Consider the following 26,346-nt stretch of genomic DNA (forward strand, 5'->3'; position numbering starts at 1 on the left):
GGCAGCAGCTTCCTTATCTCCGGTAACCAACCCCCTTCTCCAGACCTTCCATTTTTGTATTTGCAAAGCATCTGTAACCAATTCCCTATGTTAAATCCCTTTCTGCTTGAAAATCTGGAGTTGTTTTTGTTTCCACAATAGACATTAACTGAATTATCACCTAAAGACAGGGGATGACTGAGATTGCTAATTTCCTTTGGAAGGGCCAAGAGTACTTGTTACATCAGATTACATCATCATTGTTTCCACCTCACACAATGACTGATAAAGAGACCATTTTAGAATAAAAGTACCAGTTTTTCTACTTTCTTGTTCACATATATTTGCTTTATTAATATATTAATTATCTTTATAGTTTCTTTGCAGGAACCTTTAAAACCATTTGTTCCTTTTTGAAGATTGAATTTAGCTAATAATAGTTACTATACTCTATAAACCTCTGAATTTGGCAGGAAACCTAAAAAGCTGAAGGCAAATGAAAACGTGAGGCACTGGAAATACCAATGTCAATCCACCAGTGTTGCAAAATTTCTACTCTTCTGCTGAAAATGGCCGACTAGCACAGGGGCTGCATAAGGATGCTAGGGTCAATCCACACAGTATTTCTAAAGCTCAATTTCCTTCTTTTATTACATGAAAAACAAGGTAAATACAAGTTCCAATATTTCCCCCCTCAATCAACAGCTCACCTGTAAATCCTACTTTGACAACCTATTATTTCCCAAAGTTTGTTTTTACCACTACAAAAGATGGGGGAAGGGGAATTTAATGTTCAAATGTTTGCAAAATATATGATTAAACAAATTCCAAGGTCCCCAATTTCTATATATTAAAGTGTCCATTTTGAAGAGGACACAATCAGAATCTATAAGTTCTTTTAACACTTAATCTTTTTACACAACTCCTTTTCAGGAAGACTCTCACTAAATTAGTGTTTCTTTCTTTCTTTCTAAAAAGATTTTATTTATTTATTTACTTATTTATTTGAGGGAGAGAGAGAGAGAAGCAGACTCTCCACCGAGAAGGGAGACTGACCCAGGGCTCAATCCCAGGACCCCAGGACCATGACCTGAGCTGAAGGCAGACACTTAACCGACTAAGCCACCCAGGCACCCCAAGATTAGTGTTTCAAAACTTACTTTGGAAAATGCTGGCCTACATGAACCAGTAGTTTCTGAAATATAATGAAGATTCAAGGCAGAAGAAAACCACTTAATGAAACCTAACCAGTCATATCCCATAGGTAAGGCAAGGTTTTTCAGGGCCAAGCTTTCAAGGAGGGAACATTCTAAAATATAATACTAATCATGTGTTCTTTTTGGTCCAATAAATGCTTTCTGAATGGCAAGGTATGGTAGTATTACATCTCAGATAGTCTGTGAACTAAAGAGATAAATCTGAATATAATGCTTAGAAGAGCTCCATGTACTAAGTGGGGGTTCAAATATTATGAGATGATTACATATATATTCTACATGCAGTTGACCCTTGAACAAGACAGGTTTGTGCTATGTGGATTTTTAAAGTTTACTGTCCCAGCATGGATTTTTTTTCAGTAAACACAATACTTTAAATGTGTTTTCTCTTTCCTTGTAGGAGAGAGTTATTTTCGTAATAATGCTTTTATTTCTAGCTTACTTTATTGTAAGAATATAGTATATAATATATATAACATTCAAAATATGTTAATTGACCGTTTATATTGCCAGGAAGGCTTCCAATAAGTTAAGTTTTGGGGGAGTCAAAAGTTATACATGGATTTAACTCTGTGTATGTGTGTGTGTGTGTGTGTGTGTGTGTGTGTGTGTGTGTGTGTAAGGCGGTGGGGGGTGGGGAGGGCATCAGTGATCCTAACCTCCACATTGTTCAAGGGTCAACTGTGTATGTAAGTTTATCTATAAGCCATAGGTGGGTGGGAAAGGTTTAGGGAGTAAATGCAAGGTGGGTTTTTCTGATCAAATGCAGGGATATAATTTTATAAATATATATGCCATTTTCTAGCCCTTCTTTCAATTTTTGTAGAAAATTTTTTCCTTACATTTACCCTGAAAATTGTATTCAAAGAACCTCAACAGTTATGATGAAATACCAGGCTTCATGTTTATGTATTTCACCTGGTAAAACTCTGAAAACATTTCAACATCATATTGGATTTACAATTTTATAGAACATCTTGATTATGTAACCTCTAAGTCATTCTTGTTGAATTATGTTGATGTTTCTCAATCTTTTAAAAAATCAAAGCCTCCTTCTGATAAAAGTAACAAAAGCTTTATACTCTTTCTATACTATAATACTGAATATGTTTTGAAAGCTGTGTAGGTGCCTCCATTCATTCTGATACACTACCATGGTGGAAAAAATTCATGAAATGTTTAAATAGTGCCACATGATAGATTATAGTCAATCTTTATTTTTATATAAGCAAAATCTTTCCAAAGATTACTATATGGCTCATTGCTAATAACTACATTAGTATAATGACTCACTAGTGCAATGACAACTTTAATAAAGGTTGATACCATGTACTGCCACTTAATGTTAAAAAGTCTTTGAAGCGAATGATGTAGCGTTACATCCTAATATGGAGTTCAGAATACAACATATTCAAACTTACTTTAGCAGTAAAAAGAAAATATAAAAACATCCTAAAAATACGAAATTTGGAATCTATCTTCTACACCTGCCAACTGGATATAGTGCCAATAACAGTAAGAATATGAACTTACTAGCAAAGTACCAGCTTTGCTTGATTCAAGATAGATTTCTTTTTGCCTCATCAATGGTGGTAGGAGCTCATGATGGCCCGGTACTAACTCTTTCCCAGCTTCCTTACTTTTCTTATTCCATCAAAAAGGCTTTATTTACTGTCCACTGTAACAACTTGACAATACAACTCACTGTGATGATTCCAACAATTCAAAAAGACTTTATAAGGTAGAAAATTAGGATAAAATCATTCTAACTCCTCTATCATCCAAAAATAATGACCATTAAAGTATTTAATCTTTTTTTTTTATTAATTTTTTTAAAAGATTTTATTTATTTATTTTGACAGAGAGATCACAGTAGTCAGAGAGGCAGGCAGAGAGGAAGAGAGGGAAGCAGGCTCCCCGCTGAGCAGAGAGCCCGATGCGGGACTCGATCCCAGGACCCTGAGATCATGACCTGAGCCGAAGGCAGCGGCCCAACCCACTGAGCCACCCAGGCGCCCCAAAGTATTTAATCTTAATTTTGGACATTTGTTTCCAATCTTTGCTTGTCTTAAATAACAGAGAGAAACACTACTGTATATCTACCTACCTTTGGGCCCTGTCTTTCTATGATACATTCTTAGATACAAGACTGCTGGGTCAAAGATATATTCTTTATAGTGCTTTGGACACAAATTACCAAACTCCTCTCCAGAAAGGCTGTATCTCTTTATAGTTTATGGGAAGTATGGCCTTTCTTGTCCTTACTGTGATAAAGCAGCAGCCAAAAAGACAGACTTGGATTATCTGACACTTATTCAGCCTGTCTTCTTCTTAAGTTTACGTTTCCCCTGAAAGCATAACCAGAGACTAAACCGAAAGCCTGGCTGGATGCAAATGAACTTTAACTTGCTTAATTTACTCCACATAGCACAGCAATTTAAAAAATATTGTTTTTAAGAAGGGGCATGCACACTCCAGTTCACCATAGTCCTTACCATTTTACCTTCTTAAATTTCAGCACTCTGCTCACTGAGGAGGACTGCTTGGCTCTGTAGGCATTTGCTATTTCTCATGTAAAATAACCTTAAGAAACTCAAATTTCATAAAGTGGTCTGACAAATACTAAACTGTGACACCTAAATCGAGATACTTAAGGCCAGTCTTAAAAAGGGATTGTTTCTTCCTAAACACTGTATCGGGTAGAATGTTAAGCAACAAAGTAGGACATAAGATATTAACTGTTAATTGTTACTTGACTTAACTCAGGTTTCACTGTATTTTCAGAAAATCATCACATTTTTCCTTACATTATAGGTATTTCAAGACCCCAAATCCTTAGCCCTTTCAGTACTTCTAATGACCTGCAGCAGCATAGCACAGTGTTGACTAAGAGCGTGGCTCCTAAACCAGACTACCTGGGTTCAACACCTGAATTGGTTAATCACTGGCTGTGCGACCTCAAGTAAGCTAATCTCTCAGGGTCTTAGTTAATTCATCTGTAAAATGAGGATAGTAATGGTAGCTACTTCATAGGGTAAGTGTGAAGACTAAACGCATCATATGAAGCACTCAGTGCACAGCACATAACATGTATATATTATGTGTGTATTGTATATTATAATATATATAGTATATGTAAGATAAACTTCAATTAAAAATGGTTTAAAAATATATACAGGCAATCCTCACTTTGCATGATAATGTGAGACCATAAAAATGCCTGTGGAAGTTGAAACTATGCAAAGCAATCTTAATAATCCATGGGAAAGGGGCACCTGGGTGGCTCAGTCATTAAGCGTTTGCCTTCAGCTCAGGTCATGATCCCAGGGTCCTGGGATTGAGGCCCACATTGGGGTCTCTGCTCTGCGGGGAGCCTGCTTCTCCCTCTCCCGCTCCCTCTGCTTGTATTCCCTCTCTCACTGTCTCTCTGTCAAATAAATAAAGTCTTTAAAAAAAAATCAGTGGGAAAAATTACTACTGTTCCAGACTTATAAAATTTCTTGTCAATACATTAAAAATTCCCAGTTATATAGGTATGGAAAAATGAAAAACATATTAAAACTAATATTTATTAAGGACATCGTAATTTAAAACATTAAAACCTCTGAAAAATGAAGTGTTTGATTTCTTTGAAAAATTTATCAAGAGTAGCTTAAACAACAGTTGCCTTCTTCCCATTGTTTAACTTAGGATACAGAGTGAACATCTTCTACCACGCGTGGTAAATCATCATATTCCTTACCCAGTCTAGATAACTCAATCACTTAATAGCAGGTGTGTGACTAAAGTCCTTTTAAAACCTTAGAGTCTACAAAACAGAAAAGAATAAAAATGTAACAGAATGAATAACGACATGAAGACTTACATTATACTGATGATTAGCAACAGGTTTATAATTGGTTGTCACAACTTTGTCCAGTTGTTGTGATAGCCTTACAGGTTTGGAAGATTCTTCTATTTGCAATCTGAAAAACAGAAGGCATTATTAACAAACTTACTCATTTATTAGAGTGAAACCTGAAATGTTATTGCTATAAATCTTCTTATTCAATATTTAACATATAAAAAGTAACCCCCAAAGCTGTATCAACTTTAATACTTTATGAATTTTCTTAAATTATATGGTATAAAACTAATCAAGTCATTACAAAATTCCAATCACTTGATAAGAGATAAAGATAAATAGATAATACGCTGACACTCAGGTCTAATGGTTGCTTTACTGGACAGCACAGATACAGAACATTTCAAGCATCGAAGAAAGTTCTATCGGATAGCACTGGTATAAAACTATTGCAGACCTCCATCTAAACTGAAATATAACTCAAAATACCACCTCTGGGGAAAAGCCATATACATATTACTTTAAATTCTTTTACTAGAACAGGAACTAAAAAGAATTTTCATTTAAAATTCCTTTAAAAAGCACAACTAGCACAACTTGCAGTATAAAAACTACTTTTTTTTTTTTTTTTAAATTCATTTGAGAAAGAGAAAACTTGAGTGAGGACAGGAGCAGTGGGGAGGGTCACCACGCGAGGGAGAAGCAGACTCCCCGCTGACCAGGGAGCCTAACGTGGGGCTCGATCCCAGCAGACATTTAACCAACTGAGCCACCCAGGTGCCCCCAGAAAGTACCTATTTTTATAACATTCTTATTTTATTCCTTGCATGAAGCTAATTATCTATTTCCTTCTGCCTATTTTTAGGTATGTAACACTGAATTACTCAGAAGAATTTAGATACATAGCAATTGCTTTTTTAAATGTAAAAGTTATAAATACTATAAGTTTTGGTTTTGCTGTGATCCCCAAGTTCAGTAGTCATTTCTAATTTGAAATAATATTTCAAATATTAAATATTAAATTAATAATAAATTAAATATTAAATAAATATTTAAATTCTTCTATTTATAAATCTGTATCTATCATTTCAATACATAAAATGATTATTTTATAAAGCATAAGAAAAGTACTCTAGAAATGCCTTTGGAAACTTACTGTATTGGTAACCATAAATCATATAATGTTACTTTGCTTTTCATGAGCCAAATACACTTTCTGTGAACCACAAAGAAAGTACTAACAAGAGATCTAGAAGGCAGATGTCCACCCAAAGACAGACTTGGACTTATACTCCTTCAGTGGCCTCTTAACTGTTCTTGGATGAAGCACAAGGTCCTTCATATGACTTTATGTCACTCTGAGATCTAGTCCCTGCTTATGTCTCTAGCTTTAGTGACATTCTCCCATATTTGCTTCAGACCACAGCTGTGCCATGACCAGATTTTAGCAGAAGCCTCCTGCTGGCAATTATTCAGCAAGTGTTTACTGGGTGCCTATCTCTGCCAGGCACCAGAACAGAGGCTGGGAAGGCAGCAATAAAGAAAAGACTTACTTGAGTGGAAGACAAACATTAAACAAATGCTTATCTATAACTAATTAACTGCAGAACTCAAAAGGAGCAGGGGGTTGGTATGATAACGACTGACTGACTGCATGCTGCTAGGAAGTAAACACAAACCCTGGTGTGTGCACTTCAGGGTAGCTGGAGCAGGGCTGCCCAAGCTTTTAAGAGGTGGGGTGAAAAGGTCAAGTGGAAATGACTCCTCCAAGCTGAGAAGACACCACCAAGTGACTAAGAAAGAAACAAGTGAGTGAAGACAGGTGTAGGAATGTTTACAGAGGGTTAGAAGTAAGTATGTCTAACTCCTTGAAAGGGGTGTGTGTGTGTGGGGGGGGGAATAATCAAGTGGCAGTCTGTTTCTAAACACCTCTTTGTGTTCTAATCTTAGCCTTATCCCCTACTGGAATCAGTTCTCAGGGATCTGGCCTCTCTAAATGGTAATCTATCTGTTATGCTTCCACTAAATTATCTTCCCTGTTTCAATCATTGCACTCCATAATTTGATCTTATGAGACATTCATGGAGGGAGGCATGTACTAGCTCCTTCCTCCCACATTAAACAATTGTTCCCATTACTTCACAATTTGAAAATTCCTTGGGGTTTTTGTTTGTTTAGGTAAGTGTGTCTTTATAAGTGGTAACTTATTCTTGTCATACTCTTGCACTTGAATTCATTCGCAGGCACTGCATCCTGATTCAAGTTCAGGTGGCATACACTCACTTCCTTTCAATTCTAGTGCAACAGCTCTAAAAGCCAATGCTGTCATCCGTAGTGTCATGCCATTTTTAGCCTCAAAGTATCTCATCTTTTAAATTTAGAAAGGAAAACACTGAATTAACTTTTTAAAAATAAAGAGCTCATATAAAAACTTAACCTTCGTATTACATATTTGAAATATCAACTTCAAGGGTTTTAACTAAAAGAAGTTATCTTATGATTCAAAACTCAAAATGTTAATCTAGGGGCTGAAAATCATGATATCTTTAAAGAACTAAATCTTAAAATACTTTAATAAACCTTGAATAGTTTTTTTAAAAAATTTTATTTATTTGACAGAGATCACAAGTAGGCAGAGAGGCAGGCAGAAAGAGAGGGGGAAGCAGGCTCCCTGCTGAGAAAAGGGCTCAATCCCAGGACCCTGAGATCATGACCTGAGCCGAAGGCAGAGGCTTAACCCACTGAGCCACCCAGGGGCCCCAACTTTGAATAGTTTAAAATAGGTTAGCAGGGATCTTTACCTAACACAAATAAATTCATTTAACATTATCTCACAAAGTGTCAGAACAATTTGCAACTCTACTTCACCACTGAACCATGTACTTAATTAAACATCACTGACCTCAACATGCCTTCAAAGTCAAAATGAGTTTTTTCTGGCTTTGCACAAAATAATAAAATTTGGAAATACCTGGTCTGTAAAGCTGAAGAGCAAAGAACATATAGAGGTTATAGGCAGGACTGAGAGGAAACTAAGTTTCACTGTCCTAACTATATTAAAAAAAAAAAAAAAAAAAGGTCTTTTTCAGAAAAATTTTTAAATATTGTGTTATTTTCAAGAAACCGTAACACCAAAATCATATCCTCTGATTTTTAGGTGCAGCCAGACCTTGTTTTACCTTTGTTTTATAAACCATTAAAAAAAAAAATACTTATGGGATGCCTAGGTGGCTCAGTCCATTAAGCTTCTGCCTTCAGCTCAGGTCATGATCCCTGAGTCCTGGGACTGAGCCCTGCATCAGGCTCTCTGCTCAGTGGGGAGCCTGCTTCTCCCTCTGCCTGCCTCTCCCTTTGCTTGTGCTCTCTCTCTCTCTCTGACAAATAAATAAATAAATAAAATCTTAAAAAAAAAATACGTAGCGCTAATTACTACTATCACTTCAGGACAATTCAGAATATACTTCCATCTTAGAAAGCTAGAACAATTACTAGTGTTTCTGGAATTATTATCTCAAGAGCCAATTTTATCTCTTACTTCCTCCCAGCAAAGAAAAAGCTCAAAGGCTACATGACCTAACAGCTAAAATCCTAACAAAACAATAGCTGTCACAAATTTATACAGACATTTAAAAGAGCACTTACTATGTGCTGGAAACTGTGTTAAAAGCTTTACTTATATTATCTCAATCTCACTTTTTCCTTACAGTAAGCAAAAAGTGAACTAGAACTCCGATTTTTTTTTCTTTTACCCCAAGTTTCAAACAGTTAACCTATTAAGTCCCTAACAACATATGGTCTCTTCTATATAGTCTCCTAAAAGGCCACATGGCAGAATAAAACCGCTAATTAAAATCTCATTCATATAAAAAGTTTTTAAAAATTCATTAAGTATAGTTCAAAATAAGTAATTCTCCTTAACACTCATCAGCTTGCCTACAACTAGCCCAATTATATACATACATACAGAAGGGCACATTTTCTTTTTCAACACCTAAAAAAAGATTCCTATTAAGTTAATGTCACGAGTCATTAGGCTACAATCATGGTCCATAATCACTCTTATCAAAATCTCTTAAAGATCTTCTTCATTATACTTAATTAAGATTTACATACTATACTGGGAATTCAATTTTTAAATTATTTAGAATATTTCAGAAATACAAAATCCATGTAAAAAAAATAGTAGCATAAGCATCTCCAAATTACTTTAAAGGATGAACACTGGTAAAATCTAAAAAAATGGGAAAAAGTCAAATTCTATTGCTTTAAAGATATTAGATTGCAGAAGGGAAGTCTACAAATTTTAGTCAGTAGATTCTCCATTCACCTCCTTGGTAAGTGTAGTACATCCCATATAAAAGAAATTCAATAAATATTTGTTAAGCAAATGAACAAATGATACCTCTATTGGACAATTAGATCACAAAGGAAAAGGGCAAAACCCCTATTAAGAAATCCTGCATTAATGCCTGATTTTATACTTGCAGACTATTTTCTTAAACAAAAAACCCTAAGTAACACTGCCTTGACTAATCTGGTTATCAGTGACAGAATTAAACAACTACAAAAAAACCCCAACTAAACTACAAATGTTTCCACCAGCAACTGCCAATGTAGGAGTCATTTGTGTTATAGCTGCATGTGATTGCAATTTATACTCTTCTTAAAATGATAGGTTTCACAAAAGAACGTGTATATTCTCAAGATAAGGGAAAAGTAAAGCAGTAAAAGAGGTAAAAAGTGCGTCCAAGGGGGAGAAGGAGGCTGACGTTCTGCAGGGTGAGACAAAGGTAGGTCTCGAGGCAAGGAGAAGCAGGAACAGCAGTGGAGCAATGGAACTGCCTATGAGCAAGAGCACGTATACTTGGCCCAGAGTCAGGTTAACAAAAGAGGAGTTTCAGAAGAAAGTCCAGCGTGGGAGCAGGCAGAGAGAAGGCTGGGAAAGCGGCCAAGATGCCCGTGGAGCCAACTGACTAATACGAAAGGCTCTGGTGACATCCCGTTTTAACGCAGTCCACTTATTGGAAGTTTCAGTATTCTGAGAACAGGACAAAGAGAGCTTCTTGGAGGAACTGTAACAGCTGCACATGTTAATCTATTAGAACATGCATCCAAGTGGCAATGAAGAAACTGCACAGTTTGCAATTAATGAGTAAAGGAATTATATCCTTATCTGGCAGGGCTTCTGGAAGGTTTAAAGACAGCAAATTTGAAATTAAGTAATTTACGTGTCTCTTACAAATATTTATTAGTATTTGTAAGCCTCGTGAAAACAGGAACTTGCTCATATCCCTAGCGCCTAGAATAGGCATGCAGTATAAATGTGTTGTATAAACGAAAAATAAAAGATGAGAAGAAAAATTTTAGGCTGCATTCAATCAGAGATGGCAATCTGACTGTCAAATCATAAGATCTGTGGCAATATATGCTAACATTTAGAGTTGGCATTTGAGAAAAGAGACTGTAAAATATATTAAGATTTAATTTTCACTCTGGAGGGAACACTCAACATACCTACTTATACTGCGTAATATAGTAGTCACTAGCAATATGTAATTATTTAAATTAAACTAAAACTTAGCTCCTTAGGCACACCAAACACATTTTAAGTGCCCAACAGGCACATATGGCTAATGTCAACATATAGGACAACACAGATAAAGAGCACTTCTATCACTGCAGGAAGCCATTGCAGAATGACACACCCAAATATCTATAGGAGCTTGTCAAGTAAAGTAGAAGTCCCAGCCAGAGATGGGGGCTGTGGTGAACTGGAAATAGAGCACATGCTCCATCCCAAGTGGGCAATAAGACCTTAGTTAGCATGCACTTGATGGTTAGTCTGTAGGAATACAAGCACAGTATTACCAGATCTTCTAATTACTCAAGAATATGCAGAGTCAGATTTTTGTGTGAAAGTATTTATTTAAACACTGCCAACCAATTCAATTTTTATAAAGGGCAAACCTTCCCCCTGCCCCGCACCCACCCCCAGCCCCCGGCAAAACAAAAATAACCTCTTAGTACCAAAAAACATACTAGCTGTACCACGTCACTTGTTTGCAGCCCTCTGACCTCTAGATCCCAGGGGTTTTGTTTGCTTTTAGTTTTAAGCAAAGCAGCAGCAAAGAATTAAGAATTAGTACTAGAAGCAGGAAAGTCATGACACAAGTGTGTAATAACTACTTGCATCAAGACTCTAGTTTTGGGCGCCTGGGCGGCTCCATTGCTTAAGCGACTGCCTTCATTCAGTTCAGGTCATGATCCTGGAGTCCCAGAATTGAGTCCCACATCCGGCTACCTGCTTAGCAGGGTGTCTCCTTCTCCCTCTGACCTTCTCCCCTCTCATTCTCTCTCTCTCACACACACAAATAAGTAAAATCTTAAAAAAAAAAAAAAAAAGACTCTAGTTTTGTTAAAAGACCAGTAATTCCCTCCAACTTCAATCCCGTGTTCCTATTCTAAGGAGAATCCCTGAGCTCCTGGATAGGCGCAGCTAGACTGTTCTCATGGGAGTGCATTCCAGCTAGTAATCAGACTAAAAATCAAAAGGTATCTCCTAAGCAATATAGAAATTAGTTTTTGGCTCTTTAGAAAACTAGCAATTTCATATGATTCAACCTAACAGCTCCCACTAAACGAAAAGACTTAACACTGAGTTGAGTCTTCTACATGAGAATAGAACTCAAATCGCTAATTAAGCTCTAGCATAATGGTGACTTGCCCATGATCAATACTGTTTGTCGGAAGCAGGGAGAGGGGGAGAGATACAAGATTCCTTGTCCAGCGCTCTTCACTTATACCATAATTACATCTTAAATATAATGAAATAATCCAGATGTCTCAAGTTGGTAAGCATATATATACATATGTGTGTGTGTATATATATATATATATAAAATCCCAATTTAAAATATTTAGAGTTATATGCGAAAATATACTATGTCCCAAAATATGTCCATTACATTAGCTAGCAAGGTATCCAGAAGGGGCCTACACTCAACTCAGCAAGGGAATGATTCACACTTGGGCTCTGTTTTCTCCTAGATTCTTGATAGAAACAACAGCCCTGAGAAGTTCTGGGAATGTGTTGATTAAGGTAAAATAAATGACACTTAGTGTAATGAAGACATTTTGTAAGGGTCTTGTTCTTGTTTTTTTAATTACTGCCTAAATTCTATTTTTCACTGAAACACTGTACGACTGTCAACATATTAGCAAATTTTCACTTCTCCAGGAAGGCTCTGTCACCAGCATTTTATCGAGTATCCATCTCCACTAGCTAACCAACACAAAATCCCCACTCAACAGTCCAAAATATAAATATCTTGCCTCCTGCCAAAAGCTCGTCATTATCTTATTATTTTACCTTATATTCTTTTCTTATGTAATATATTTATTATCTTGAACTTGAAGGCAAGTGCGTTCAGTGGGTATCTTTACCCAAAGCAGTGGCATTACTTCTAGGTCACCAGGGCTCTGGCTGTGCGAAAGTACAAAAGACACCCACACTGGACGAAGGGGGCCAGGAGGACAGCACACACAACTAGCTCTCCTTTGTCTGGAAAACTACAGGATGTCCACGGTATGCAGTGCCTAAAGGTTTTGTTGAAATAATTACCAATTTTGGTCACCTGCAAGGTAGCCATTATAATTTTTTTTTTTCGTTAGTCCAAGTCAGGGATGTTTTCTTATTCCATCTCAAGACAGCAAATTTCTTTTCACCTTGGAAAATTTGGATTCCAGTTTAAGTGTGTGTGTGTGATGGGGAAGGGAAAGGAGGAGAGGTGCAGGCAGAAAGAAAAGGGGGCAGAAAGAAGGATGGCATTTACTGGAAGAAATCCTTTGCTGCTTATGCTCTTCCTATTAATCAGATACTCTAGTCATTATTTTAGTACAGGCAAAGAATAGAAATACATGAGAAGAAAAAAAGGTTACCTAATCAGGGACCATTTATTACTTCTCAATACATGACCAGCAAGCTATTCTTCCTATGCTAGAAATGAGATTATCCTAAACTCCAATGGATGATGAGTGACAAAAACATTTATATTTCATTCTTTAAGGAGCTTTCATTTTATTTTCCTTCTCCAAATTCCAATCACAGTAAAAAGCCTAAATAACTTGGTATAGTTCCCAGGGGTGTGGGCGAAAACTCATCAATAGGACCACTAATATTTATAACTTCAATATTCAAAAGAGCAACAAAGAACTATCTATTGTATTCAGGTTTATGCCAATATTTTGCACTAAAAAAATCAGAGATTAAAAGCAAACCTATGGCATACTGCGAGACTCTGAAAAATGCTTAGTCTAGAAAGAATATACCATACCATGCCTGATATGATAGGGTCTCAAACAAGATGGTTTTAAGCTCCTGGCCTACCACCAGGTATGATTTCGGACAAGTTAGTCAATCTCTTTAACGCCTGGTACTCTCAAGGGAAAAACTGAAGATTTTAACAACTGAAATAGGGAGATGATCTTTATAAAACACTGTCCCTTAGCTTGTATTCAGTACACTGTAGCTATTATAATTATTGTCATTACCCAAGTAGCCACACTGAACAGAAATGTATAGGAGTCATTTGAAAACAATTCTTAATAATTATCTGGTTTACCTAATAGATTCTGAAATCAAGACTTATGGAATCTGTGTTTATCCTTTATTCTAACAGGGGATATTTGACTACATCAGATTAAAAGCACTTTTTCTGATCTCCTCTGATGTTTTCAAGGAAAGAAAATTTCTTCCTAAATGCCATTCAACAGCAGGTAAAACATGTAATTCACAGAAGTGCTAATTATAACTAATTATAACAACCACAGCACCAGAAGACATATAAAAATATGGCAGCTTACAGCTTATAGTTTTGGATGACTGTACACCTGATCTTAAAAATGGACTGAATTATTAGATGTAGTCAAATATTTTTTTTTAATATATTTCATTTATTTATTTGACAGAGAGAGATCACAAGTAGGCAGAGAGGCAGGCAGAGAGAGAGGAGGAAGCAAGCTCCCTGCTAAACAGAGAGCCCAATGTGAGGCTCGATCCCAGGACCCTAAGATCATGACCTGAGCCGAAGGCAGAGGCTTTAACCCACTGAGCCACCCAGGCGCCCCTAGATGTAGTCAAATATTTTTCAATTTAATCTTCAGGGCACTCAAATCAATGTCTCATATATGACTTTCAACCAGTAGTGACTAGAACATGTATCTAAGTTTCACAAAAGTAGAAAACTACATTTGAGCAGAACATCTCTTTAAGTTATACATTACTCATAGCCATTTTTAAACAGTCTCAAACTTTAATCTTTCCCTGCCTTACTCATATTAAGTATGATGCAAAGAGGTTTTCTAATTTTCTTCCCAGAGGACAGGGCCACCTGCAGAAAAACTACACGGTGGGTACAACTGAATGGAATAATGATTTTATTCCTCTCCTTCCTTTATTATCAGTGTCTACTTTACTTTGGCTAGTGTCCCTTTTTTTTTTTTTAAACCTCTCTGACCTTTTTAGTTGATTTTCTCTCAATTTTCTATCTAGCTCTGGATTATTTCATATACATTATCTTACCTCAATGACCAAATAGGTTAATGTCTCAGGGTACATGAAACAATAACCCTTAGGCCTCTTTCCACCATGGAATCTCTAAGGATTAGTTTAGATTTTGTATCCTAAAGGATTCTTTGCCCAGCACTTAACTACACTGACTCTCCTGAACTTTTGCGTATGTGGTGGGTTAATCTAGTGCTTAGAAATCCTCTTGACACCACCATTTTACTCAAGCAACTCAGGTTTCACCATCCATTTCTTCTCTTCTCCCAGATGATTTTCATAAATAGAAAGTGAGTTTTGCCTAAGTACTAATTCTAGAGGCTCGTGCAACTTAAACTCTCCCACCCAGCTAAGTAATGGGCTCTAGCCTTCTGCTTCCTTGCAGATTCCCCACGTACAAGAGTCCATGGACTCCCACAGTGACGTATGACTCAGAGGCATGAGTGGATGAGAGAACTGCAGGCCAAGCAGTCACTGTGGCAGTTCAGTGTAATGTACTGGGACAGCCATGCCCCTGAATATTCTTGAATCACATCATACAGATCTTGATTGAAAATACTTAAAAATATTTAATCAATATGACGTGAAAGCTTTTTCTTTCCATTAAGACTGAAATGTATTAATTAATTTAAGGCTGCAATTTGATTTTAAGACACAGGTTTTACCTTTGCAGATAAAATTCTTCCAAAACTTAAAAATATTGCTAGAAATTACCATTAATAACATTAACTCAGTTTCACAACAGAAACACTAATGCTTATATGTTCACCATTTTGAGACAGTGCCGAGAATAATTATTACACTAAGATTTTCTGTTTTCACAATTTTATCTGTTCATGTTGCCAGTACTCTCGATAGATCTTCAACCCCAACTACTTTTTTGGAAGCTCCCAAAACTGTTTATCCATTGACTGTAAATAGGTTTCTTTTTTTTTTTTTTTTTTTTTTATTTGACAGAGAGAGATCACAAGCAGGCAGAGAGGCAGGCAGAGAGAGAGAGAGGGGGAAGCAGGCTCCCCGCTGAGCAGAGAGCCCGATGCGGGACTCGATCCCAGGACCCTGGGATCATGACCTGAGCCGAAGGCAGCGGCCCAACCCACTGAGCCACCCAGGCGCCCCTGTAAATAGGTTTCTGATTTGCTATTATTTGGTAGGGAATTATGCAACACTAGCATAAAGTTACCTGGCCATCATGCAAGTTTTCTTTTACATAAAGCCTATAGATAGATTGATTAAGAACTGAATATATCATTTTGAATATAGTACAAATTCTTTTCCTTGCTATTAGTAGAGGGCAGAAGGCATTACATAAATGTTTTAATCTGGATTTTTCTAAATATATAAAATACTATCCGGTTCAATTCAAACCTAGGATTTTTTAATAGCTGGTCTCAGTACAAAGACAACAAACTTGGCATACAGGGAAAAAGGGTTTCTAAACAACATGGGGGTGAAAATAGTCCTGATGCTTTAGGGACTTAGTCTCTCTGTGTTATTTTATTTGCACTGTTAGCTCTACTTGAAAGTAGCTTCATCTTTTAGTCATTCATTTTATAGCCTGTAATTCCTACAAAATGTTACGGATATCAGACTATTCTTCATGGAGTTCTGGTTAGTCACAGAATGACTACTATTATAGGCCCAAAATAAATGTATCAAAATGTTTTCCACATCATGAACATGCATGGATGGGACAAATTATTAGAAAGGCTACTTGACCATGATGCATATTTAAAAATGACGGACAAAATTCACTTCATTATGCTAAGCTCTTGATATGACAATCTGGGTCATTTATCTTTGTAAATGTCACTTTGGTAGACATCTTTGATAAGGGCAAACACCAATAAGATGAGGATAAGGAAGAATACCAGTAAGAAAGCATAAACTTCTGTGTAATTTTTTTTTTTTTTTCAGTTGTGGTAATGGTTTTATATCAAGCTCTTTTCCTCAGTTCCCTCTAGTATTGCTAGCTGAAAGCTAGCTGTGTCCATGCAACAGTCCAAGGCAACGACACTATGACTTCGGTCTCTTAGCATTATCAATTCAACAACTGTGGAACAAATGAAAAACTAGATATGTATGTATGTATGTATATGTACATATATATTTGGATGAACATATTCTAAAACACACCCGTGTTACGTTTCTCCCAGTTCAATATTTAGAACCAAGAATGAAATTAATAGGATCTGAGCTTGCTGTATTTTTATACAGATCAAAATGAGAATATGGATGACTAAAGGGAAGTGGGCGTCTGTGGGTTTAATTCCTACATGAGGTAAGGGTTAAAATATGGAGTATGTTTGATAAAAGCAATTTAGATGTGAAATGAACTTGGTGGTTTAAATGAGCCTTTACACATTTTATAACAGATGGCACAGCAACAGTCTTTATATCATTTAAGATTAGATATGATTCTTAAAACTGTGAACTCTATCACCATGAACAGGCTACACTGTCTTCTCCAAATAAAGTATATTATAGAATGTGTATTTTCTGCAAGGTACATGTTCACATTATATGAAATCTGAAGGAGACACAAATGAAAATAAATTTATATAACTGTTACTTTATGTAGTGACTAAAGGAACTTAAAGTGAGTGTGCAGAAGGGGAAATGAATGAGGTAATGTAGTTCAAAGAGGCTGACCTAACAGAAATTAGCCAATAAAAGATTGAAAAAATCACTATGACAAGAAGTACTTTTCAATTTTCATATTTATTAAATTATAATTTTAAGGCATATAGCCAGAATTCTTTAAAATAGTTTAAAGCTAAGCACCCAATATTATCAAGCAGCCCCAACTGCTAACCTTCTGATCGATTTCTTTGAACCTAAAAATATTTAGGCTAGGGATTAAATAAGCTGCTTATGGGGACAGAAGCAATGTTTCTCTAGCCAGCCACTGCAATATATACTGCAAGTATGAATCATTCTTCCAAATTAAAATTTCTATGATCCTATGACTACGTGATGGGTGCCAACAGAATACACCAGTGGGATTAAACAACTTCCACTCAGCAAATTTAAAAATTCCATTCTGCAAAATTCCAGTTGCCTCTGAGTAGAAATCAGAATTATTAGCAGCGTATCATGTCAAACTGTAGGAAGCTACCCAGGCGTACACTAACCAAGACACTGTTGCTATGGTGACTAAGCAAATATAGCAAATGGCTACTTCATTAGTGACTCCATGAAAGTATAAATGCTGGAATAATGGATGGGAAATGTCTGACAGTGTGTGGCCACCAACATGTGCTGAGAGTCAGAGAGAGTTTTTTAAAAGATAAAGTGAATTTCATTATGCTGTTTTAGCAACCTTCGAAAAATTAAGAGGAGAGATTCTGGTGCTAATTAAAACCAAATCAAGCCAGGAGGAAAAATCTACAGAAGGAGTGGTAAGGCTCGAGGGAGAGTGCTCCATTTTGGACCAGCTGCTGTGATACTGATATTGATATTATAGATTGCAAGTCATTCAGACTGTCCTTTAGGGACAGCAAAGAGAGAAGGAAGGACTCCCTATCGATTCACTGCTTCAGACTCTCCACTGTGAATGGGGTTTCAGGCCATATGGTCTCACGTTCTCTTCAAGAGGATGACTAAAGGGGTTGAAAGAAGAATTCTGCACATGCTTCATCTCTGAAGAATTCAAACTACATTCAAGAATGATAATGAAAGCTGGAAATAAACTTCTGTGGTACAGTGACAAAAGATCAATGCTAGAATTAGACTTCTCTCAAAGAAGTTAAATTTATCTAACACTCCATATACTCTTGCTCCAACCTCATAAAAACAAAGGCTAGAAACTAAAAAACAAAACAAAAAAACCCAAAATGCTGTCTTTTCCTCTACATTTACACTGCCACTAAGAACTTGTAGCTGATGCAAACCATATAGGAACTAACCAAAGATATGCTTATATTTTAGTTTCTACTTAATGCTGTTATATAAATACTATGTTAAATCATTAGTTATAAAAATGTCAGTTATGTTATTGTTATGGCACATAATTACGTTATTATATAAATGATGCTAGTTACATTATGACTTTTTGATGACACAACAGTAAAGCCCTAGTTCAAAGTAAAGTAGTGTAATTACAAGGCACATAGCTAGTTACATACAGCATAGTGTTATGGAGGAGTTATGTCAGTTCAAGATGCTCAAGTCCACTGGCAGTACTAGCTCCCCATAGTTGTTTTTGTGGTTTTTTTTTTGGGGGGGGCAAAACTACCATTTTAAGAAAAAAAGACTAGCAGTACACAAAACTGGCTGACTTCTATTAAATATTAAATGTCATGCTTGTTTTTGTCCTTGTTTTCATCAGTATAAGCATCAGAGTGTTAAAAGCCATACTTACTAAGCACCTCAATTCATCCTCCCAAATTTGTTCAGATCTTGTAATCCTCATTACTTGGGCCCACTACACTGCAACAGACTCTCCTCTGACTTCCTGTCTGAATGGCTTGCTCATCAGCACTGCTTAAGACACACAAATTCTTACTGGAATTAGCTCTCCTACCATACCCAAGGACCCAATCACATACACATTGCTATTATTAAACTTTTTACTCCCAATTTCTTCTGTGTCTGTCTTACCTTGCTCATCAAATTGAAAGTTGTTTGTTTGGAGGGTGGGTGGCCTGTATCCCACACACCTTTCTCTGTACAGTTCAGAACAGTACCCAATTAGGTGTTGTATTTCTAAAATTCCAAACATTCCATACATCACCATGGTTGTCCTTCTGACCAGGTTCCTTTCCACCAACAGTTCTCCAATACCTTCTCCCCTTCAACATTCTGATGTTACCACATAAATCTCTTTCTCACCCCTCCTTCCTTCTTCCTCACACTGTATCCATAAACGGTATCTCCAACTTCTGCTAAATATGTATGTTTACACTATCTTCTCACCAGCCACCTTCCAACTTCAACAAAAGCCTCTATTTCAAAGTGGTATCACATCTCCACCACCTCGCAACTGACTGTCAGAGGCAAGTATCCTATGAGTGCCTGCTCTTGATTAACGGAGAAGACAAACATACAGAGAGGTAAGTAACAGTGTATAGTAAAAGCCAGAGTCAAGTACATGGGGACCCATAGGGCAACTGCCTGGAGGAGTAAGGAAAGGCTTTTTCCAGGGATGTGAAGGTCCAGCTAGGAGTTTGTTGTACAAAGTGGGACAGTATGAGGGGCAGAAAAGAAGGTGGCAAATTCCAAGAATGGAGAGGGTGGAGAAAGAAGGAAAGTGGGGAGGAGGGAGAAGGAGGGAAGGAAGAAGAGGGGTAATACGGGAGGGGGAGCGGGAGGGGAGAAGAGGTGAAAAATACATGGTAAAAGATGGTTAGGTCAGGCTACAGAAGCTCTCTAATGCCAAACTAAGCTACGAGTCAGTTGTCAAAACTGGGTAACTATGGGAAAGGGCTCACTTTAAAATGAAAATTAACTCTGACCACAAAAAGGAGAATGAACCAGGGTAAGGAGAGACTGGTCTCAGGGACAACAATAAACAAGGGATGAAGAGAAGCTACATGATACCAGGTACCAGTGAGAGAAGGGCAGAATGGTATGTGCATACATACGGTAAGCGTGCCTATGATGCTGAATTCCAGAGGGTTCTGGAGACCTAATACAAGCTAGGCCCAGAATGAGGTACCGTGAAAGAAACCAACATGAAAGAGCTACAAGCTGGTGGAGAGGGCAATACAAATAATGGAACATAAGAGCCTCTTGAACTTCTAAGGATTCTTCACCACTCCTGGAATGTGCCACCTTCTTTCCTATCCTTCACTCCCAGTGTGCATGGCAAACTCCTCTCTGGGCCTTCACCTTCCAAGCAAAGCAGCCCCTTACTCTCTATGTGTTTGCTCTATTTCCCTCATCTTTCACTCACCTCTCTCTCTGGCGGCTCTTACTGGACTACAGTCCTCCCACAGCCACCCAAAGCCAGTGCTGCAAGCGTCAAGTTCAACAAGGAAAATAATCAGTATGTTACTCAATTACAGTCCATTGAAGACATTCAGAGTATCTATTACCTGTCAGGTACTATGTTCCTCCATACTCCTTTAAAGCCCACTAGCAAAAACTATAATAGCAATCTTTAATGAAAGTGAAAAAAAGGGCAAGACTATCAGAGAGGAAACCTAACTCAAGCAAAAGTTTGTGATACTTTAAAACAGTTTTAACTGAGGTATAACCGTTATAAAGGGAGCTGATTTCTGTCGTGTACAATTTGGTGGTTTTCACATAGGCATATGCCTGTGCAACAATTTGGTAGTTTTCACATATGCATATGCCTATGCAACATATGCATACATTCTCAAATATGCATATGCGTATTTAGAAAAACTGCCCAGCCTTACAACCTAGGCTCCTCAACGCTCAACTTTGTTTCTTCCATGGAAGAGTTTTAATAAACCCAAACTGAGTATTTTTTTTTTAAGATTTTATTTATTTATTTGACAGAGAGAGACAGAGTGAGAGAGGAAACACAAGCAGGAGGAGTGGGAGAGGGAGAAGCAGGCTTCCCACAAAGCAGGGAGCCCGATGAGGGTCTCGATCCCAGGACCCGGGGATCATGACCTGAGCCAAAGGCAGATGCTTAATTGACTGAGCCACCCAGGCGCCCCTGCGTATATTTTTTTAAAGTTATTGTGTATCTCTGATCAATAAGCTCAGGAACTTAAGGGCAGAGAAGTTTTATTTCACATTTTTAAGAGAATAACAACTACGGATATGTACATTTATATAATACTCTAAATTTTATATGCTAATTAAGTACCTTTTTTTTAAAAAAAAAATTTTCATTTATTTAAGTAGGCAGAGAGGCAGGCAGGGAGAGGAAGGGAAGCAGGCTCCCTGCTGAGCAGAGAGCCTGATTCGGGGATCGATCCTAGGACCCTGGGATCATGACCTGAGCCAAAAGCAGAGGCTTTAACCCACTGAGCCACCCTGGCGTCCCAAACTAAGAAAAATTTTCAAAGGAACAGTAATGCAGTTCATAATATGCTGGGCATTAACATGCACTATTAAGCCACAATAATTAAAATAGCACCTTTCGGACATAAAACTAGACCAGTGAAGTAGAAACAGACTCTAGGATGTCTAAGAATGAAGCTTATGGTAAGGTGGTACCATAAACCTCTGAAGAAGAAAGGAGTCATTGGAATAAAGTGCTCAGTAGAGGAAGGGCTCCACCCTCTAGGATATGCTGATGGAGAAGGTGTCCAAAAGAAAGGTAGACTTAGGAGGCCACTACAGTGAAACAGTGACCAACAGTGTACTTCTAGACCTGTGGTAATAGCCATGACTTACCTCCTCAAATTTATTTTGGATTAATTAATGCAGTCACATGGTATAAAATGTTTAACATGCAAAAGCATAGGGATTAAATACAAGTCACCCCCAGATCTCCCCTATATCTTCCTCCCTGGAGACAACCACTGACAAGGATTTCTTGTGCATTCAAGGACATTTTATTTTGAAAGAAGCTGTTGGGAGGAAATGTTTTATCTTTGCTGTTGCTGTCAAAGATCCGTGGTCTTTGGGAGGCAGCCTGCCATAGGGCAATGTTATTCTTACGGAAAAGATTAATTTGTTGGTGGGTTATTTAAGAGATAAGAAATTACCACACTTCGATTTAATCATAGTTTCCAGTCATTTCAACTCAACATAAAGGGAACAGGTAAAAACATAAGCCAATGATTTAAAAAACGTGTTTGAGGGATGCCTGGGTGGCTCAGTTGGTTGGACGACTGCCTTCGGCTCAGGTCATGATCCCGGAATCCCGGGATCGAGTCCCGCATCAGGCTCCCAGCTCCATGGAGAGTCTGCTTCTCCCTCTGACCTTCTCCAAGCTCATGCTCTCTCTCACTGTCTCTCTCTCAAGTAAATAAATAAAATCTTTAAAAAAAAAAAAACAAAACGTGTTTGAGACCGTTTACAGATGAACTAGCAATCAGGTTAAAATACAGCATTACATTGCTTGGGTCCATGTATTACTTGGAAACTGTACACCTTGTTAAGGATTCCTCATCTGTGAGATCTGAATTTCTCAAAATGTGCTTGGACAACCATTACCTTAGAATCATCAGGGTGCCCATGAACAGTACTTATTTCTAGTACCAACTTAAGACCTATTGAGTCAAAAACTCTGGGGCCTTGGCCCAACATTTTTAAATGAAGTTCTCAGGTGATCTGCATACATATGTTGAAGTTTAAGAAAGATTTGGTACCACTGAAAGCCATAATCACAGAAACCCTGTCTTTCTTGTTAACTGTAAGTGTAGTGCCTAACACAATGCCTGAAAAAGAAGGTATCCCAGAATGTATGTTGAAGGTTTAATGAATGGACATTGGGACTGACTGCAGAGTATCTTGCTACGTTGTCAACAACCAACTGATTTTTAAACTGTAAGCTTCATCCATGACAGAAATTTGAATAAAGAGCAGAGAAACAAGGTTTGGCAATCAATAGCTTAACAAGAGTTCATTTAGTTGCATGACTCAGTATCATAGCAAAGCACTTGGAAAGATGTCAGGGAATTTAATTAGCAAAACTTAATTAAATATCTGAGTTTCAGATAGATGCTTCAAGTGTATCATGTTAACAAGGACCAACTGACCCAAGGAAAAGGTCCCAAAATGAGATATTCTACTTATTTTCTATTTATTAGGTAGTGACATCTGCCCTAACAAGAACTAGGAAAGAAGCAAAAAAGAACATCTCAGCAACCAAAACAGATGTCACGAGGCCAAGCATGACAGCTCTGGGCACTTGACTCATAGACAAGCCCATTAGACCTTCACTCAGAGTCTATTCAGGCTACTCTTTGCACACATTATTTACTTTAACAGAATTGTAAAACTGGTTTCCTAGCTCACAGGAAATTAAAAACACTAAATCAGAATGAAGAGAGGGGCAGCAGCAGATTGTAACACCATGAACATGACAAAATGAGAACTGTTAAGAGGGGGGTGAAAAATATATGAAAACAAGCAAATAAACTCACAAAAAAGCATAGTACTTTGTGGTCATCTGGGGAAAGGGTAAATGATGCTACTCTTTTTGACAGGATCTGAAGGTATCTACTATAGAACTCAAAACAGGTGTTCAAAAGAAAAATGAAGTTAAAGAGAAGGCTAGATTACATTCCCAACAGACTTTGTATATGAGATATGGATGTAGGTATAATATGTAACATTATTTCAGAACGATTTTCATTCTAAAGCTAATCAAAAATTGTTTAAAGTGGGGCGCCTGGGTGGCATTGTCAGGTAAGCATCTGACTCCTGACTTTGGCGCAGGTCATGATCTCGGGTTGTGAGATTGAGCCTTGAGTCAGGCCCCATGCTCAGCACAGAGTCTGCTTGAGACTCTCTCACCCTTTTACCCCTCCCCACTACACACACACTACCCCCCCAAATAAATAAATCTTTAAAAAAAAATTATTTAAAGCTACGAACTTTTAAAAAGAACCGAGTAGTAGCTATCTAGAAAATAACCGTTAGAAACAACTCCTTCCTCTAGAGTTCCAGGAAGGAAAAAGACGCTAATGTACTTAACCAACATGAGATAATTTTCAGAATAATATGTTCTTGAAAAAAAAAATTCAGTTATTGTTTTGTTGGTATGATTAGCAAGATTCAGGGAACTGTACAGCATATACGCAATCATTTAGTTACCATTTAGAATCCACATGGGGACTATTTCGAGAAAAGTCATGGTGCTCTATTTTACAAATTACGTTCATCTTAAAAGATAATTTTTTTACGACAAAGGGATATCTAAAGTATGTAGTATAAAAAACAGTGCTACTGAAAGGCGCTAAAGAGAACACAAACAGAAGTATAAACTCCTTGTAATTTAAATGAACTGCAATAAAATGCCATATGGCAGTCAATGTAATTATGTGGGAAGTACTGCAAATTCTGTTAACAATAGCATTTGGCTGTAACACACCCACCCTCTCCACAATTGTTGTGTGTACCAGACAGTACTGGTAAACAACAGATTTGTAAATTAATTTTACAATATTTCATATTCATGTTCGCCTCACAAACTGTATGTGTATGACAGTGTTTCTCCTATAACAACTGAATTATTTTGGGTTGGGCGTTCACGTTTAAAAGCTAGAAGATCAAGTATAGTTCATGAAGCAGACTGAGTAATTTTTTCTTTTTGAAACTACACAGAATGCTGCATATCAAAGAAAGAATTATCTACAGTGAGCAATTCAAGGGCAGGAAAAATGGCTTACTCATCTTTTGTTCCTGAGTGTGTGGTACATAATGGGTGCTCAGTGGCTACCCAATGAATGGGTTTACACACATTTGTGAAGCTTTGGGCTGTGAAACCTTCGATATTATGGTGTAAAATACTGATGGGGGTGGGGAGAGGAACTCTGCTCTCTCTATGGTATCAACATCAGCTTTAATGGGCAATAGCATCTTTAATTGGTTGTCCAAGCTACAATACAGGTAAGTATGTGTCATTTCAGAATTATGCCATTTTAAAGAGAAAATAATTTGGCATTTTAAAATTAAGCTTGGAATATTTGCAAATTAAACATAAGTAATTCAATTTTATAAGAATTCAACAAATAAAAGATGATTAGAATCTAACAAAGGAAAAATAAACCTGTTGCTCTTCAGATAAATCTCCAAAATATAAGAGGCTAAAAGGATTATGAAAAACATTCATTCATGAAACAATTATTTATTCATCATCACCAAGTGGCAGGAACCATGCTAGGTGACAGGAATACAGTCAATGGTAATAATTAATGAATAATAAAGATAGTGCCATACAGTAATAAGTGCTAAAAATACAATAAAGTCATGGCATGGCAAGTAACTAGGCTGTGGTGGTGGGATGGGGAGGTAGCTATACTCTTTCACCTAGGAGTGGTCAGGAGAGGCCTGTCAGAGGAGGTGACATATGACCTGAGAACTGGAAAGGAGGATAAGATCTAGTGAAAGACTTGTGCTTAGACTGAAAGAGGAGCCTGGAGATGGGTCTTGTTCTGAGGGACCAAGAAGAGGTCATTTTGGCTTCTGTCTAGTGAATGGGAACAGGGTACGGTGGGAGAAGAGGATGAAGAAGCTTCAGGATCCAAGGACACAGAGTTTGGAAGGCAGACATACAGGATCTTGCACATGCTAAGTAGGGAAGCGGTATGATCTCGTCTATGCTAGTGAGGCTGTGTGAAGAATGGCCCACAGGGGGAAGCAGGGAGTCACTAGTTAGGAGGCTCTGTGATAGCAGAGCCAGTCGCAGGGGCAGGAGCAGTCTATGGTGCACTGGGCCCACACGTAGAAGGGTCTTAACTTGATCTGATGCAATGCTGTCACTTTTGAAATTCTTAACTTAATAAGGGACTGTAGAATTTTGTTTTGCAACAGTCCCTACAAATTACGTAGTTGGTCCTAAATTTAGGTGAGTGAAGAAGGCAGCTCAGACTTGTGTAGTAGCGTGTGCAGTGAAGGTCAGCGTGTGCAGTGCTGGCACCGCTGACAGAACTGGAAGATGGCCTGGCTGTGTCTTGTCACGAGAAGAGGAATCATGGATAACTCCCAGGTTGTTTATTAATCTGAGTAACTAAGTAGAAATGGGGAAGACTGGAGAAAGACCTGCATTAGGGGTGGGAAGGTGGGTAACAACCAGGAATTCAATTTCAGGTATGTGAAGCTAAGTGGTCTGTGAGACATCCAAGGGGAGCTTTCCAGTGAACTGTGGCAAA

At 37.6% G+C, this 26,346-nt stretch overlaps 2 protein-coding genes across 4 annotated transcripts in view; one reads left to right on the plus strand and one right to left on the minus strand.

The window, feature by feature from the left end:
- The window catches only part of GTF2F2 (general transcription factor IIF subunit 2), a 154,692-nt gene that overhangs the window by 25,901 nt on the left and 102,445 nt on the right, over positions 1-26,346 (minus strand). Inside the window, exon 6 of the mRNA XM_082700653.1 lies at positions 5,062-5,161. Coding sequence (XP_082556779.1) covers positions 5,062-5,161 — 100 coding nt within the window. The remainder of the gene's footprint in view (positions 1-5,061; positions 5,162-26,346) is intronic.
- KCTD4 (potassium channel tetramerization domain containing 4) overlaps positions 19,271-26,346 on the plus strand; it is a 37,805-nt gene continuing 30,729 nt past the window's right edge. For 2 of the 3 annotated variants that reach the window (XM_082700650.1, XM_082700652.1), the window contains exon 1: positions 19,341-19,656. The gene's annotated coding sequence lies outside the window, so the exon portion shown is untranslated. Of the gene's footprint in view, positions 19,657-23,280; positions 23,614-26,346 lie in introns of those variants that run through there. The other variant, XR_014303208.1, reaches the window with a different exon arrangement.

Source organism: Mustela nivalis (assembly GCF_964662115.1).
Source record: "Mustela nivalis genome assembly, chromosome: 15".
NCBI classification, from domain to species: Eukaryota; Metazoa; Chordata; class Mammalia; order Carnivora; family Mustelidae; genus Mustela; species Mustela nivalis.